This window comes from Trematomus bernacchii, unplaced genomic scaffold (assembly GCF_902827165.1).
Source record: "Trematomus bernacchii unplaced genomic scaffold, fTreBer1.1, whole genome shotgun sequence".
Classification (NCBI taxonomy): Eukaryota; Metazoa; Chordata; class Actinopteri; order Perciformes; family Nototheniidae; genus Trematomus; species Trematomus bernacchii.
The window spans coordinates 4,890,984-4,908,464 of NW_022988097.1; the positions used below are offsets into that span (position 1 = coordinate 4,890,984).

At 43.6% G+C, this 17,481-nt stretch overlaps 1 protein-coding gene across 1 annotated transcript in view; it reads right to left on the bottom strand.

The window, feature by feature from the left end:
• Positions 1 to 978: 978 nt before the first annotated feature.
• Positions 979 to 17,481, bottom strand: part of tenm1 (teneurin transmembrane protein 1) — a 207,729-nt gene continuing 191,226 nt past the window's right edge. Inside the window, exons 29-38 of the mRNA XM_034121218.1 lie at positions 17,250 to 17,422; positions 15,470 to 15,714; positions 13,789 to 14,082; positions 12,036 to 12,280; positions 9,547 to 9,689; positions 7,679 to 7,890; positions 6,359 to 6,660; positions 4,788 to 5,494; positions 3,858 to 4,000; positions 979 to 2,559 (exon numbers count right to left, since the gene is read on the bottom strand). Of these exons, the coding sequence (XP_033977109.1) occupies positions 1,804 to 2,559; positions 3,858 to 4,000; positions 4,788 to 5,494; positions 6,359 to 6,660; positions 7,679 to 7,890; positions 9,547 to 9,689; positions 12,036 to 12,280; positions 13,789 to 14,082; positions 15,470 to 15,714; positions 17,250 to 17,422 (3,220 nt within the window). The 3' untranslated portion in view covers positions 979 to 1,803. The remainder of the gene's footprint in view (positions 2,560 to 3,857; positions 4,001 to 4,787; positions 5,495 to 6,358; positions 6,661 to 7,678; positions 7,891 to 9,546; positions 9,690 to 12,035; positions 12,281 to 13,788; positions 14,083 to 15,469; positions 15,715 to 17,249; positions 17,423 to 17,481) is intronic.

Genomic DNA, 17,481 nt, shown 5'->3' on the forward strand with positions numbered 1-17,481 from the left:
ACACACACACACACACACACACACACACACACACACACACACAGACTGACATATAATGCGGAACAAAAATTCAATTTGACATATTGAAGTACTGATTTCCTCCGTGGAGAGAATGCTGACTGCTGGAGAGAGGAGGGGGGGGGGACCTGTCAGTCATCTGATTGACATTACTGGCTTCCTATGAAAATAAAAGAGAGTGAGAGAGAGAGGAACCATTCAGTCCAGGCGATTCTTCAATGCAGCGGTATCCTAGCAACCGGACCCTCCATCTTTTCAGCAGCCAGATGAGGTTGGACAGTATCTAGCGGAGCATATGGTTTAGAAAGAGAGGTACATCGCAGCCGATCAGCGTGCTACTGAGAAACGTATATCACCTGCTCGCACTCACACCATATGCATTGTGGGGCTTTGTCATCCACAGCCCAGGGAGAGAAACACAAACAATTAATGGTGGGCAGATGGTGGAGTGACGGCGGGGAGGGGGAGAGGCAGATGGACGGGGAGGTGGATTAGTGGTAGCTAGATTAAGAAGAGAAAAAAAAAGAAAGAAAAACAAACTTTAACTTTTGTGTGTGTTGTTGTCGGCTTTGGAAGTGGTTCACATGCAGTCTGATTGGCATTTCCTAATGAGAGGAGACAAGCTGTAGAGAACGGCTCAGCCAACTCCAGGTCCTGCCCCTTCTGCACTCACCACCCACTCGCTGAGCTTCAGCTGTCACATTTCTTTTTCCCTTTCTCTGTTGCTTCCTCTTCTTCTTCTTCTTCTGCCTCCGACAGACGCAGGTTTCTCATGCACATCTCGGTGTGAGCTGTAATGATGGGTGATAATGACAGCACAGATTTGAAAGTTACAAAGTCCCAGAAAGCAGCACAAAGCGCCCACAACAAATGTTTGGCGAGGAGGCGAGAGGGACCGCCAGCCAGAGGAAGAGATAATAAGCAACAATGCTGAGACAAATCCCAGGAGGCAATCGGGTAATTCACACATAATAACTTTAATCAGCATCGTAACCCAATAAAGTCAGATTTTTCAGCGAGAATATTTACTATAGCCATGTATAATTCTTTGCAAAAATGTAACTGTTTTTCTATTGATTAACAATACTGACACTTACTTATGAACAACAGAATTTCCAGTTGAGCACTTTTTTCCGTGTGAAAGCACTGGCTATGTACATTCTTGATTTTAGTATACACACTCATACAAACTACTGTTGGAGCACACCAGAGGCGGGAGAACCGGGAGAGGTTTCCCTTCTCTAAAGGTCGAGTGTCAGAGTTGACAAGGCCTCTCTTACACAATATGTAAACAATAGTATATCCGAGGTAAACCATGTGGGAACTCAAATGGCAACCGGAGAGCTCTTGATTTGGAGTCATGAAGAGGATTGTTCACTGGCAAATCCTAAAAAGTCTTCATCTCTACAGTTCAGTGAATCAGAGTCCAGGAAACGATGAACAGTGTTGAAACAGCAAGATGACAGACAGTCAGTCCGTCGGTCCGTCAGTGAGTCGGTCAGTCGGTCAGTCCCGGATACAAAAAGCAAAGCCACAGCCAAACCACACTGCTTGTGCCACTGTTAGAAATTGGAGAACTGGACGATAATAATAAAATACCATCATTTTGTCACAAGTAAAGGCATTTGGAAATCATTTTTTCCCCCAATCTCTCTTCTTGTTCTTCTTTGTCGTCGTCTTCTTCCTTTTTTTTTTGTTGATACGGTATAGAAACAGTAGAACAAATCAGAGTAGAGTAGAAACAGGCAGTCTTTGGTGGGGTGGGGGGCTGCTCACGTGTCTCTGTTACCTGCCCCCCACCTCGCTTAGTGTCATAAAGTGGATGTTGGCGGGGCAGTCGGACAGCTCCGGCTGCTGCTCTATAGGCAGGGAGTAGTAGCCGTCGTAGCCCGGGACCAGTCCAGCAGACAGCAGCTGCTGCTTCTCCGCCTCGCTCCACGCTCTGCTCCCCACGTCCCCTGAATCCACCCTCTTCCTCTCCCGCTCCCACGCCCCCTCCACCGCTCTCTTCCTCGCCTCCTCCTTCACACGCGCCCTCTCTTCCTCCTCACTCCCGCCGTAGCGCACGCACAGGCACAGTGCTCCCTGCTGGAGGGTGATATCGGCGAATCGTCGAGTCCTGCCGTTCACCGTGGCGCTCATCTGAGACACGCTCACGTTCACCCCGCTCTCCAGGACGCGCCCTCCGACCCCCAGCCCCAGAGCGAGGTCTTCCTCGATGGGCCGGGACTGCAGGAAGTGGTGCGTGTCGCAGCCGTGCAATGTGAAGCTCAGCCCGCTCAGGTGGATGCCGCCGTTTAAAATGGCCGCCACACGACGGCTGTCCTCGCTGGCGACGCCGATGACTTCAGCGCTGACACGGCCGTGGGAGACGGCAAAGCGGATGCTGGGGCCGAGGAGAGAGGGCCGCGAGCCGAAGGGGGGAGGGCGGGTGGGACGGTGGCAGGCGGAGCCCACGGGCTCCGAGACCAGAGGCAGCCTCTGCAGGGAGATGAAGCTCCTCAGCTGTCTGCGCAGCTCACACTGGATCCCCAACACCACCTGGGAACAAGGACAACAGGTTAACTCAACATATTACAGAGACTTGCATGCACCTAAATAAAGATCACTGAGAGGCAGGTATGAAAAGAAAATGATCGTGTTCCATTTAAAAAGTCTACATTTTATGTCAGTGTTAGAAGTCAGAATTCTGGGACAAGAACTCATCATTATCGGAGTAACAAATAATAAATCACCTGGCAAAACATGTTAACATGTGAACTTTTATTTCTTAAACACAAGAGAAAAAAACTGTTTTGATTAGTCCTAAAAACAAAAGGATCACCAGAATGTTGTCATTGCCTCGCAGGGCTTCAATATGTGTCTGCAATGACAGAATATTTCACATATAACACATGTTTTTTTACATTAACCAGGAAAAGAAAACTAATAATGGCTCTGCTGCATTTGTGTTGTAGTGGGTTAGTGGACACATGCACAATGGCACTTTTTCACAGCAGACACTTGACTTGTCACAGTAGGAAAAGCAGGTGTATACAATCACACTGGCATTGACAGAGCCATCATTACCGTTGTGAGCAACACCTGCTCTTTTCTTACTTTGACAAGTCAAAACATGTGCTGTGATAAAAGGTGTACAACGGGACTCTGAAAGTGGTAAAGCTAAGTGTAATGGAGCTAAAATGAATGTTATTATTTTTCCTGACATCACAAACTGGTAATAGTTCAAATAAACGTCTTTGAGGTTTGGACACACTCATACTGTACAGTGATGAAATGATCACGTTGCGTCGTTAAAATAATTTCTTTTTTATTGAAGCAGAGCAAATAAGTAATACATTTACAAAATAACACATGGAATTAATTTGAGGGATTGTTTTCCTATTTGCAGATGTTATCCTGTGTATTGCAAAAATAATGGAATAGATAATTGCACTGAACATTTATTTGTTTGATTTATATGTGATTTTCAAATCAATCACTCATGTTGTGATGCATATGGTTGCGACTAAAGACCATTCTCATAATGAATTAATATGACAACATTCTTTAATTCTTTAAACAGTCCAATTCGTCAAGATACTACATTAAAAATGATGTGACACAGAGAAATCTTCACATTGAAGAAGCTTGAACCAGGACTAAAGTGATTCAAATGAGAATGTATGAATCATCAAAAGTGTTTATTTTCTGACTGGTGACTAAGTGGTTGTTTGACTAATGCCAGCACTCATGTTGATATTGGAAAAAAAGTGTATATATGTCACTTTTTAGATATATTTAGCATACATCAAGGGATAACCATACTCTAAACATTTGAAATAACTTTTAGATCTCACCTTGCTGGAGTCCCAGTCCTGTGTCTTGGTCTGGGTCTTCATCAGTTCGTATGTTTGTTCCATTCTGCCCACTTCAGGCTTCGGAAAGCCTGGGACAACATTATGAAGCTGGAAACCAAATAGCTGCAGCCAGCTACCAATGTCTGCACACACACACACAAAGAAAGAGAGACAATTGCAGGGAGGGTTAGAATATAGTGTTTACTGTGGAGCCAACATAAAGTCATAAGGCCAAGCAAACAATACCTCATACAGGAAATCACGCAAAATCTGAGCATAATATGTGGTGGGGATGGTCGGGCTGGTATTTCCCTGACAAACACATCCAGCAATAAACAATCCTGCTGCAGGGAAACGTGACAGGCCAAATGAATGTTCTATTAACCAGAAGGACATACGCCCCCACCCACATCCCATATTCATTCTCCTGCTCGCCTATTCCATCTCTTTCCCTATCGCAAGTTTTCTATTTGGTCTCTCGGGGAAACAGTGTGTTCTTGACAGACAGAGGGAACAGAACATAACACGCCTGTGTTCAAAAAACAAGCTGATCAGAGGCATGGCTGTCCTTTCTGTTGCCAGTACAATGTGTGTCTGTCACATCATTTCCTCCTGCCAAACAACTCACCTGTGGTTAGCTGTGTGCCCCGTTCACTCAGTCTGGATGGCAGATGTGTGGTGTGTGTGGTGTGTGTGTGTGTGTGTGTGTGTGTGTGTGTGTGTGTGTGTGTGTGTGTGTGTGTGTGTGTGTGTGTGTGTGTGTGTGTGTGTGTGTGTGTGTGTGTGTGTGTGTGTGTGTGTGTGTGTGTGTGTGTGTGTGTGTGTGTGTGTGTGTGTGTGTGTGTGTGTGCTGCTAACAGAAATACCTTCCTGCCTATATCTGTGTGAGAGCTGGCAGGCTGAATGTGTGTCTCAATGTGTGAAACTCACCTGTAGTAAACTCCGTCACCTCCTCCACTTTGCCGACTGGGCAGTTGTTCTTAAAGGCGTACACGTTGCATGGCTTCGGCTCTTTGCTCAGCTCCCCCCACAGCTCGTGATTGGGCGAAGTCCATCGCCCTGCTAGCGTGTCGTAGTCCCGCCTCCCCAGATGGACGAGCCGTGTGAGAGGATCGTACAATCCGCCGTGGAAGCCGATGACCAGCTGGAAGTCCTGGTTGGTGTCCTGGTAGACCTCTCCGTACGGGGTGTAGAGGATCTCCTTCACCAGGCGGCCTTTGTTTGAGAAGACCGCCCTGGGGGTCCCCACGCCGTCGCAGGCCACGTAGTACTCCTCGCCGCTGCTCAGCTCCATGGCGATGAGGTGGCCCTGCAGGTCGTAGTACAGCGAGGTGATCAGGTTGCTGCTGTGGTTGTACAGGTGGCTCACCCTGGTTGGGTGCGACAGGTCGGCGTAGAAGAACTGCAGCTGCTCGCCGCCGCTGCTCTTGGTGGCCACGCGGCGCCCCAGCCCGTCATAGCGGTACCACGCGGTTCGCTCCGTCAGTCGGTTGAAGACGCGCGTCAGCAGGCCGTTGGAGTTGTAGTCAAACAGATCGTTGGCTCGCTGGCGGAGGAACCCGTCGTCGTCCACGCTGTACTGTAACTCTCCGAGGTGTGTGATGCGATCCCTCTGGTCGTAGCGCAGCGGGGTCAGTCTGGAGGTAAACCCAACAGGTAGAGGTATTAATGCAGTTGGAAAATGTCCAACATGAATACATCAACATACCGTCATGCTAGCAGTTTAGCGAGGCTGCACTTTGTAGTTAATCTATTGGCCCACCAATAAATCAGGCGCCATTTTGATATAATCATCTGAGGTTATGATGCAGATTATTTACTCATTATAGTATTTCATGAGCCAACACCGGAGAAGGCCATTACACTGACACTGAGTTTATTATATTATATTCAAGTAAGTTTACGCATTTTCATTGACTCGGAAAACAAGGAGATGCTACCTGCTGATAAATGCACTCAAACTATTTATTTTGTATTCAATCCAGTTTAGTTCATACATTTTTTTAAGACATTTATATAGTATAGTATATATATTTATTTTCATTTTAAAATAGGTGCACTGCAAACAAGAGAGAGACAGCACAGAAAGTAAAAATAGTAATAATTTTAAGTTCAGCAATTTTCTTTGCTAATTTGTTATTTTTAAATTGTTTGTATTTATCTACGAAACCCAACAACCATTGGAAAACCCAAATTGGTGAACCTAAAGCAAAGCACAGTGCTAATCTAAGCATGTTGTAGTGCATGCATTTTAGCAGCCATACAGTAGTGTTCACAATCTTATTTTAGCTATTTAGCATGTGCTAATCATCACATCATACAGCTAAGGCTGATCACTACAGTAGTTAGAAGCCATCGTCTGGCCACCGTGAGAATTTTGTGGCAATCCATCTAATAATCATTGAGATAAAATGGATTGATATTGCTCTCTACTCTATGTTCTTAGTTTTCACACAGTAATGACACATTTATTCCTGTATAATATCCAGTACGTGACGCACCTGGCACTGGTTCCGTGGCTGAGCAGGTTGATGTTCCCGTTGAGGTCGTAGCTGTAGCGCCACTGAGGCCGCTCGTTAACAGAGGCACTCTGCAGCTGGCTGTCGGCGTCGTAGTCGTAGGTGTAGCGCGTCACGTTGTTGTCCACGCCCACCCTGATGTCACAGGTGGTGGTGCGGCCCGCAGAGTCATACTGGATGGTCATCCAGTAGGCGATGGATTTAAGGATCTCGTACTGGACCTCCACCACCTGGCCGTAGGAGTTGAAGACCTTGGTGTGCTTCATCAGATGGGTGGTGATCACCTAGAGGATTGCAGATGAGATGCGTTAGCCACCTGAACACACATGTAGACTGAGGTGCTTTATGCAGCTTGTTGTTTTAAAGCTGTATTAAAAGATATTTTTGGCCAACGTGTAAATACAACATAAGCCTTATAAAGTATTATGGTGAACGTGTTAGCAAACAGTTTCCAATGCATATCTAGCACTCATGAAGTAACTCAAGTATATATTTCATGTTGTGGGGTACTGGACAAACGCAAGTCCAATATACACTCTTTTTAGCTCTGTTTTGCCACCACCTTTTGAGAGAAACACCTTTAAAGCCTTTACACAATAGGGTGAATTGTTTTTTAGTGTATCAAATTCTCATGCCAATATATATTTCTGAAGAATTGTTTTTATCATTAGCACCTTTACACAGCGTGCTAGATTATATACCGAAGAAAACAAACATCTATTTGTTATTTTGAGAATTGTACTGAGAATAAAGTTGCCAAATCATGTTGCCTGCAACAGTTGTGTCATTATTTTTGTGAGGACAACCTTGCCAAAAGCAGTGCATACCGTATTTAGTCATTATAATCTTACCTTTCACAATAAAAGTCCTATTCGCAGGAGAGCATTTCACATTTTTTCGTGTCCTTCATTTGTCACGCTCCTGTTGTTTAGGCCTAAAAGCTGTAACTGTCTTTTATTTTCACCAATTAGTTGCTAACATCATCTGTCTGCTGTTTAATGCTTGTGAGCTAAGCTACCGCGTTAGCATTAGAGTGTAATGCAGTTAATGACAGCTGTCAGTGTGAACAAAAAGAGTAAAGTTGTGGGCCATAAAACCCGAAACAATGAGACGATAAACTGCGGGGATCATTTTCTGTAGTCTTTTCACTTTTATATCACAAAGTCATTTGATCCATACCTAATGTAAAAAATATTGATTCATGCAGCCTTAAGACAACATCAAAAGCCACATTTGTGGAAATACTACCAAATGTATCCTACTTCATGTGTGCAATAGTTTAGTTGACTGTTTTCTGCCTACCTGGTTGAGGTCGTAAAAGATGACACTGAATTTGCCAAACTGTTCCACCCGTCCCGACACGTCCACGTAGCGGTACAGATCGATGGGGAGGGGGGTCTCATTGATGACTGCCTGCATGCTCGTCACTCTGAAGTTGTTGTAGCTGTAGTCAAACCTGGCGTTGACCAAGCCTTCCTCGCTAAAGCGGAAGATCTGTCGACTTGTTAAGGGACCTACGGAAGAAATCATAAGAGAGATTTACCCTTTAAGCTTTCAGATTAGCATGAGCCTGAACTGTTCACACACCACATATGCATTTGCACACACGGCCCTCACAGCTGGCCATCATGCCTCCCTGTAAAAGCCTTCCTAATTAATTCAAATCAAGGACTAATTCAACATCATTAACACAGACACACGCAGTGCAATCCATTCAATCTTAACTATCCCCACACCTCTGGCATTTCCAGTGCTGACCTTTAATATGGGGGGATAATGAAATCTAAAGACAATAGCCATGATGTGCCAATGTGCTCCTTAATGTCAGAACATCAACTTTAACAACACCATTCGTCACCTCCGCGGCTCGCTCCCAAAGCTCTTCCTCCATTTGGAAAAAAAAGCGGCCTGCTAATGAAACACCATTACCTTGCTATTGGAGATGACTCTAATTGCAGTTAAGATGACTAAGTGTCTAGCTTTGGCGACTGTAGAGAGCTGGATCAGCATTACATCTTCTATTTTTATCGTCCGTGGAATGTTGCTTCTAAACCTGTGCTAATGGGGAAATGGCGGAAGCTCTGAGAGAGAGGTGCAGTGTTTTTCTGCCGCCCTAGGGAACTCTCTCACAGTCTGCTCGTCTCGCTTCTGTAGCTGTCACTTCCCCAAGCTGTCATGTTTCCTTCTTCTTTTCTGTTCCTTTTTCTCCCTCGCCTACCTCTCTATAAACCCTGTTTCTACTTCCTTTTTGGTCCCCGCCCCTCCTTGTCTCCTCTCAAGGGACAATTACCACTATCACTCCTCTCTCCCAGGCTCCCGTTTGTTCTGCTGAAATGAGATCAGTTAAAAGGAAGGTGAGAGTCTATTCACAGTGAGGGGCAAAGCCATAAACACACGCACACACATATAGCTGTGCCTCGCAGATACGTGACACCTGATCGAGAAGAGCCAATCAGGGAGTCTCGTGAAGTGAACCCGGGAGCAGAGATGAGAGCTCTCAATGACCCTGGGAAGACTCCGTAACTCGAGGGAATTGTTGAACTGTATTAACAACGAAGCTGTGCGAACATATTTGCAGCTAAAGGGGCCGATTGGTGATAATACCATTTCTGAAGTAATAACACTGCAATTTATGAAGTGCAATGTTTTTCTAGCAAGTTTTTCGAATCAGAAGTGAATTGTCACGTTATTAGGGTTATAATCGATGGCTTCAGGTAAGATTTCCAGCCCTATGTGTGAGTACAACAAGCAACACGTATATTCACACCCAGCTCTCTGCATATTAGTGTATATTCTTACATCCACTTTGATCAGGCGGCCTGGTTTGCGGAGGTGGGGAAGCAGTCGGCTGCTGTGAGCGCGGGGGGTGGTCTCGTAGTTGCATCTGCGGTAGACCACAGTCTCTTCCACTCTCATATGCTCGGCCCTATTCACACCTCTAACTGCTGCTCTGTCAGTCTCAGAAGAAACGGCACTACGGCTGACTCAAAACCAGACTGCAAAGTTTGATGCCTCCAGACAAGTCTACACGCAGGGTGCCCATGCTTTGAGTTGCCCCTCAATCGATAGATCCTTTTAAATTATGACTCATTGCACATTGTAAATAATTCAAATTTGTGGCCGTCGGTCCCTTTAAGTTGGATGTGTCTTGAGTGCTTGTGTATACGTACCGGTCTGTCTGTAGCGTATTGAGCTGATGAAGCCGTTATGGGTGAGATGAATGGTCTTGACAGTGCCGGAGGACTCGTCGTAAGTGAAGGTCACCAGGGTGGAGTCATAAACCACCTCCGCCAGCCGCGCTGCTGGTGTATACCTGGAAAAAAGTGCAATGAAGAAAATAATAATTCAAAGATTAGATCAGAAGTTGAAGTCCCATCAGACAAAACTTGGACAAATAGCGCCCCCTCACTTTGTTTTCTTGCAGTTTTGTCTCCTGGATGCCTATGGGATTATGATCATGATATTTGATCCAATAGACACTCAACAATTGAGCCTAGACAGTAAATATTGCTGTTTGACAACTTCACACACCAAATATATAGAAACAAGTTCATTCCTAAGGCATTTATGATTTTCTGACTGAAAAATGTTATCCTATAAACTGCTGTTTCTCTGAACTATGTCAACCGAATCATTTAGATTTAGGCCATTCTATGTGATCCTCTAAAAATGAATGTTTTATTTTTGCACTTGCAATCACTGAGCATCCCCTGAATCTGTTTGGAGGCCCCTTGGGATGCCCGCTTTCCACTTCCAAAACCTCCTAAATAGTTGATAAATGACTGGGTTATGAATAGATAATTAAAATGTTCAGTTAAAGTCTGAACTTAAATGTAAGTAAACATGCTATACCTCATGAATAATATAATGACCCCTGGGGCACATTAAGGAAAAAAGTTTTATCATCCTTTAACATATCTTTAAAATTCAAACCAGCTGCGGCAGCATTTATGGCCTCTCAAATCTTAAAAATAGGGCCATTTATTATAGTCTCTACATTTAGCACATGAGCATTACAATTGTTAAATGCCAGCACACTGCACGAATCAGTCGTCAAGAATTTGGTGGAAATCAGATCAGTGGGTCTGACATGGTATGATGTTAAAAAACAAGAAATGTAATCAGTCTCCGCATTAGTCCAATCAGAGTGATTTGTAACCACGGCTGATGGTAAGGCACGTGCTGTGTCAGCGAGACTCAGAGGATGTAATAAAGCTTTTAAACATCTGAGATTAGCCTTTCATTATGGGACCTTCATCAAGCCAATCAGTGTTATGTTTTTACGTTGTGCCAAGATACATAATGCCTCATCAAAATCAAAGCGGCGGTGTCGTCAATGTCACCTCTTCAACACTGCGCTGCCTCCTCGAATTAGGCGATAAAACCAACAGCCATTAAACCTGTTAATGGGTATTTACACCTACTAGGTTGGGAAAATTAATAGATTTTTGACATTTCTACATTACACCCATATTACACATTAATACACCTCTATTACACCCCTATTATACTTATTAAACCCGTAATATACCCATATTACTCTGTTATTCCAACCATGTTACACCCTTGTTATACTCGTGTTACATCCATATTACACTGTTACTTGACCCATATTACACCCAAGTAACAGCAATTTAACACCCATATAACAGCATTGTTACACCCCTATCACACCCATATTACAAACAAATACGCTCTATAGAGTGGTGCAGTCACGAGTCCTAAAACCCAGAAGTGAGTTAGCATTTTACCACTACGGGTTCCCTCGTCTCAGAGTCAATGGGATTTCTCCATAGGATTTTGGAAAATAGCTGGAAATAAGGTCTGTGGTTGACACAAATTCAAGAGACGGATCACGTTTTGTTCTACGACATTAAATACATCAGCAGTGACCCCACTGGTGATTTTTACATCCATATTATACCCACGTTACACCCATGTTACACTGTTATTAGACTCATATTAGACCCATGTAACACCACTATTACACCATTATTGCACCATAATTACACTGTTATTACATCCATTTTCCACATGGACACAGCATGTCAAATGTCTGTATCCTGGGGTAAACCACTTAAGTAGGGCTGCACGATATTGGAAAAAACTGATATTGCGATATTTTTTCCCCCTGCGATATATATTGCGATATGAACAAAATACAGGAATTGAAGAAAAGACAGTTTTTTTTGTCCGCAAACCATCCTTTCTTGAACTTTAATGCTATACAATTGGTATTTTTCTAACTATATTTAACCGGATGAAGGATTTTAGTCACGGACGTCTGGATCTTAAGTTATCAGAGCAACAAGCTGAGCTAGCTCGGTTAGCAGCGCCGAACTGCCCTGGAGAAACACATGAAACTACTTTATTCAGTGTTTTTACCTTTAATCACAGGGTCCGTTTGCTTTGGAGATTTGATTGTGATTGGTGGTTTGCTGTGCATGCAGAGCCTGCATGTCACTCACTCAAGTACCCCTGACATGAGAGCCATGCGAGTTTTCCTTTTGTAGCAAGCAGCAAAATAATTGTAACATGACGTGTTTGAGTACATTTGCCTACTTAATATCGCACGTCGTAAAAAAAGAAAATTAATATCGCGATTATCGTCACAACACGATATATCGTGCAGCCCTACACTTAAGGCTCACAGACCTACCTGTAGATGACACTGCGTCCTGTTCCCAGGTACTGAGTCCTCAGCAGCCGCCCGTCCAGGGTGTAGTCCTGCATGAAGGAGGCCTGGCTGTCTGGGGGAGTGTATATGTTCCTGTAGTATCCGATGGAAAGGAGCGACTGCAGGGTGTGCTTCACCATGCTGGGCATCGTCACGGCCACCAGGCGGTCTGTCTGGTCGTACTCGAAGACGTAGCGCCGCTGGCTGTGCAGCAGCAGCATAATGGACTGCAGGAACACACACAGATGCTGAGTTATAACGCTGTCTCTCTACAGTGTGATGAACATTTTCTTCCTTTTTCATTTCAATGTCAGACGGAGGAAATGTCTGCACTTCAGAGACAACCTTGGTTTAAGCTTGGGGAACATTTTTCATGCAGTCATTGAAGGCTAATTCTTAAAACAAAACAAAATGGGGGGGGAAAATCACCACAAAGCTTTATTTTTTTATAGCAATTTTGTTTACCGTTGAACTTTTATTTAACTTTTCAGGCAAGCTTTAAAAACCCTGTGCCCGCAGTCCTGTGGATATTTGAACAGTGTGAGCTGCAGTAAAAACAATGTTGTGTAAAAATACTCATCTAATTGAACTGTGAGGTATAATATTAACGTATTAATAATACATGCAGGTATTATTCATTTCTAGATGGTTCTGTAATATAAGCTCATTTACGCTCTAATTTTGTCTTAGACCAGAAGCTGACACAAAAATGTATTTCTGGCCGAATATCACTTCATTAAATATTTCAATTAATTTTCTAGGGCGGAAATTATAGCTTCCGGTAGCTTTCAGTTTTGTCACACTCTTAAAGGAGCATACCTCTTTACCATGTTTAATTCCCATAAAAATCACGACATATGGGGCACCTTATTTCTAACCCTTTTTAAAAGCGCTTTTTCTCTGTAAATCTCGCTCTCAGGAAAACACAGGTTCAGTTAAGTGAGCCTTGAAACTCGATTTACGTAACTCCTCACAATGAACAACTTGCCTGCCTATGCAGCTCTAAAAGCTATAGCGCGGATGTGTAGTCATGAGGGCATCAAGTGCAGACTGCTTTAAAAAGGTCTGCACAATAACTGAACTCTGACATAATCTTCTCTCTGCAAATTGATTTTCATAGTTAGGTGAAATGAATGGAACCCAATGGCTGCCTCAAAGGGCGGGGGAAAAACGGTTGAAAGAACAGTCCTGTATGTGTGAATTTGTTACTTTCATTTCACACAGAAGAAGAACATGAGGACTTTTCATACATTTAATGTTAGTTTCAGTTTTAACTGCGACAGCCTTGAAGTGGATGTGTTAGATTTCTGCAAAGACAGAGGACTGAAGCCCTGAACAAATCTCAGCATGAAATATTAAAGGGGCCCTATGATGCTGATTTTCAGGTTCATATTTGTATGTAGTGTCTCTACTGTGACATGTTTACGTTTATCACGTACAATGTGTTGCATCTCTAGCCAATGGAAGCGTGAGTGTTACACAGTGATGTCACTTACAGAAGTAAACAAAGGAGTCCACTGGAGGTGTTTCAGGCAGGAGGGGGGGCAGAGTGTGGGAGAGAAACTCCAACACACTGCCCTTTGAGGTTTAACCTTTGTAGACCAATTACATGCGCAACAACGTATCTAACACTCGACAGGAAAGGAAAAACCCGAAGAAGCATAATATGGCCCCTTTAGGAAACTGTCTATCACATCCACAACCCCCCACACCCGCCCCTGGAGCATGTTCTCACTTTGTCTGCGTATGTGTAGCTCCAGATCTTGCCGTTGACCCAGGCTCTTGACACCACCCTTTCGTTCTCGTACTCCAGCCGCTCAGACCAGTCTCCGCGGTGGATGGATGACAGCAGCCCTCCGCCCGAGTAGCTGATGTTCACCTCGGTGTATTTGCTGCTGGGGGACCAGACCACAGGCCGCCCCAGAGAGTCGTACTGGATGTGGAGGGTGAACTTCCTGTGGTCGTCGTAGATCTTCCCCACTCGTGTGTTCTGATCAAAGTCTATAGACAGCAGGTTCCTGTTATGTGCCTGGAAAGAAAATCAGTAAAAATGTCAGCCACAGAGAACAAAATGTACCTTGTTTTTAAATGTTACTGCTTTATAATCATCATCAATTATGAATAGGGCCATGGACATGCAAATATAAATGTAAGGGCACGTCTGGGATGAGCAGAGATTTCATTAGTTTGGAAAAATTAGTTGTGACATTTAGAACAAACTTGACCGGCATATTAACAATCAATTGCCTTGTGAACAAGTGAGGAACGGTACCCAGAGGGAATGCTAATTAATTAGCACACATCAGATAAATGTCCTTATGAAATATTCTGTTTGTGCCGTGTACTTTCTGCGAAAAAGAGTTGAAGTCGGTGTGTGATCGGCTCGCTCCTGGTGACCAAATTAATCTCTCAGTACATCTAAAGTGTTGTGGATGGAGAAGCTGTAGCACGGCTCAAACTGCTCCTCAGTGTGGCTCAAAACAAATGAAAGACTCACTGAGTACATTGCACCTACAGGTGACATTTCTTTGTCATTTCTGATGGGAGTGTGTAAAGGTCAGATTGCATCACTTTTGGTTATAGTGTGTGATGTAATTTGACCTATTCACACAGTTTCTATGATATTTGGCTGGTGGTTGGCGGTTTACTGGTTAACGCAGTGAATTCATGGATACTGTGTAGTAATGCATTTCATTTTCCAAACTACAGTTCACTATCATTGCGTAAAGTGAGTTATCTTATGGATATAACATGATACATACAATTTGAAGCAATAATACATTATTAACTGCACAATTAACTCAAACTGAACCTAATAATTGCAGGAGGTTTGTGTAAAAAAAGTGATTATTTCCTCTTACTCCTCTTGTGAATATTCCTGTTGTTTTTAATTTCTTTGTAATACTCTCTCTGTATGCATTATTATTTTGTTTTTTAAACAGGTAAACAGGTGCAATAGGCTTATTTTTTAAACAAATGTATTGTTAGCTTCTTCTAGAGAAACTTCTGTGTTTCTATCTTTATAAAATAAAAGATGATTTCCTGTTACTATTGCGTAAATGATCCTGATCAATATTTAATTATGTAACAATACTCTGTCTGTATCATTATTATACATTTATTAAACAGGCAAACAGGTGTAATGGGATCTTCTTTTTTTTTTACAAATTCAGTGTAAGCTCAGTGTTCTATTAGATCTTTAGTACACTGCATACTACTCTTTATCCTTAATAATAATCAAATCTATAATTTGTTCACAGAAATGTATAGGCCCCAAAATGTAATAAAGATGGCATTTGACCCATTATGAATCCTTAACAATCCCTACTGGGGGACCCGACTTTGAGTTTGGGAACCAATGATTTAGAGGACTGGATTTCTTATATTAAGAATACGTTTGAGATTTAGTGTTTTACCCTGAGCCTGCGCTCGTAGGTGCTGTAGTTGCTCTTGCTCTGCTCCTTCCTCTGCCTCCACTCGATCAGGCTGGGGGCGTGGTCTCCGGGCAGGCTGATGTTACAGCGGCTGGCCGTGGGACTGACTCCGCCCCCTGCTCCTCCCGGGAGGAGGGGCTCCGTGATGAGTGACAGCTCCATCCCGCTGGCCAGGGTCACCAGGAAGGACCCGTCGGCGCTCACTCTGTATGAACTCTGAGCATGGTCTGGGGTCCATGGTCACAGAGGTGCAGAGACACGTACACAAACACACAAACACACAAACATACAACCACATTAACACCCATGGATGAAAACAAGTGTGAAAAAACATCAGTCTCTCAAAAGGTGAGACAAACTTATGAAATGCAGCAGCATACCACATCAATGCAATGAATACAAATCAAACTATTTGTATGGCAACTTTGTTTAAATTTGTAAAAGTGTTTTTCGAATTGTCACAGCAACTTTAGCTGTACTGTATCAGTTATTGTATCTTTGAAAAAATGTAATCTATTCAAAAAAAGAGCAGTAAAAAGACATAGGCAGACGGAGAGAATAAAGGGAGAGAGAAAGTAATACAGAGAGAAAAGGGGGACGCAAAGTAAGGGTGGGGAGCTGTGATAGTTTGTTCACACATTGCAAAGGTTTCTCAGAAACTCTTCTTTCATTTTCATTGCCCTGAGAAAGATTTCACACAGAGTTTACACACATCAACATCACTTTGAACCATTTCTGAAACACACATTTAAAAGAAATTGCAAAAATAACCATAAAACGATATTTTTACCATTACATTTAATGCAGCAACTAAACTGGGTAGTAACTTCAGCTCCCTGCATCGCTATAAACCTCTTTCTGTACATATGGTTATTGTTGCCTTAGAGGCAGGAAGAAACACCGTGAGTTTGTGGATTGGAGTAAAGGGGGGCACTAAAATAGGAGGTCATTTCAACTTATGCCTGGCAGCTCTGTCAAACTGTAGCACGGCGACGTGGCTGTGTGTGTGTGTGTGTGTGTGTGTGTGTGTGTGTGTGTGTGTGTGTGTGTGTGTGTGTGTTTGTGTGTGTGTGTGTGAGTGTGTGAGTGTGTGAGCGGCTTTTCTCTCCCTGCAGTGCTGTCATTGTGACAACTGCTAGAAAGCAATTAAAGGAATGACATGAGAGGAAACTGCTCCCATGAGCGGCTTCTCCACTCCACTCTCATTTTCTCCCCCTCTCATCTCTGCCCTCTATCCATTTTATCCCGCGGACGTTAAGGCGTTTCACAAGTCACCTTCTGGATCTGCCTTTTTATTTTAAATACAAAAATAAATTGTGCTTGTGATTAAGAGTTCACATCGAATGCATGTGTTAATAATTTAGATCAAGATCATTTTTTTACAGCAGTGAATCTCGCGCACACACATCCAGGTGCGGGAAAACTGTCAGGTCAGTGTGTCTGACCTGATCAGAATAACAGCCACGTTATTACAGTTTGCCAGTCATACATTTTTAAACATCACTATGCCCTCATGGTTCGCACTGCGTATGTATGTTGTCCCCCCTAGATCCCTCGGTGAGTCATAAATGGCCTTTCGGCATGTTTTGGTGAACTAGATGGGGGTAGATGCATTGTGGTGAGGCTATAATGACTCTGCATGTCAACCAGTGAATACACATTACATCTGTGCCCCCGGATGATTGCAAACCTGTGTAAACTCCTGTCTTTCTGTAGCTTACTAATACTGACCTATGAGGAATAAAAAAACACAATCTCTCACCTTGTCTGAATGTGTAGATGGTGTCGCTGGCAGACAGGTTGGTACTGGTGATAAAGTTCTCCCGGTTGGACGCCTCGACCTCCACCCGAGACCAGCGTTCAAGGTTGCCATGGAAGCCGCTCACCTCGCCGGTGGGGAGGGTGATGTTGGTCAAGCGACCCTCGCTGTTGTACCTTGGGAGAATAAACACAAAGGCGATGATGTACAAGCAAAACAAACACACATACACAGA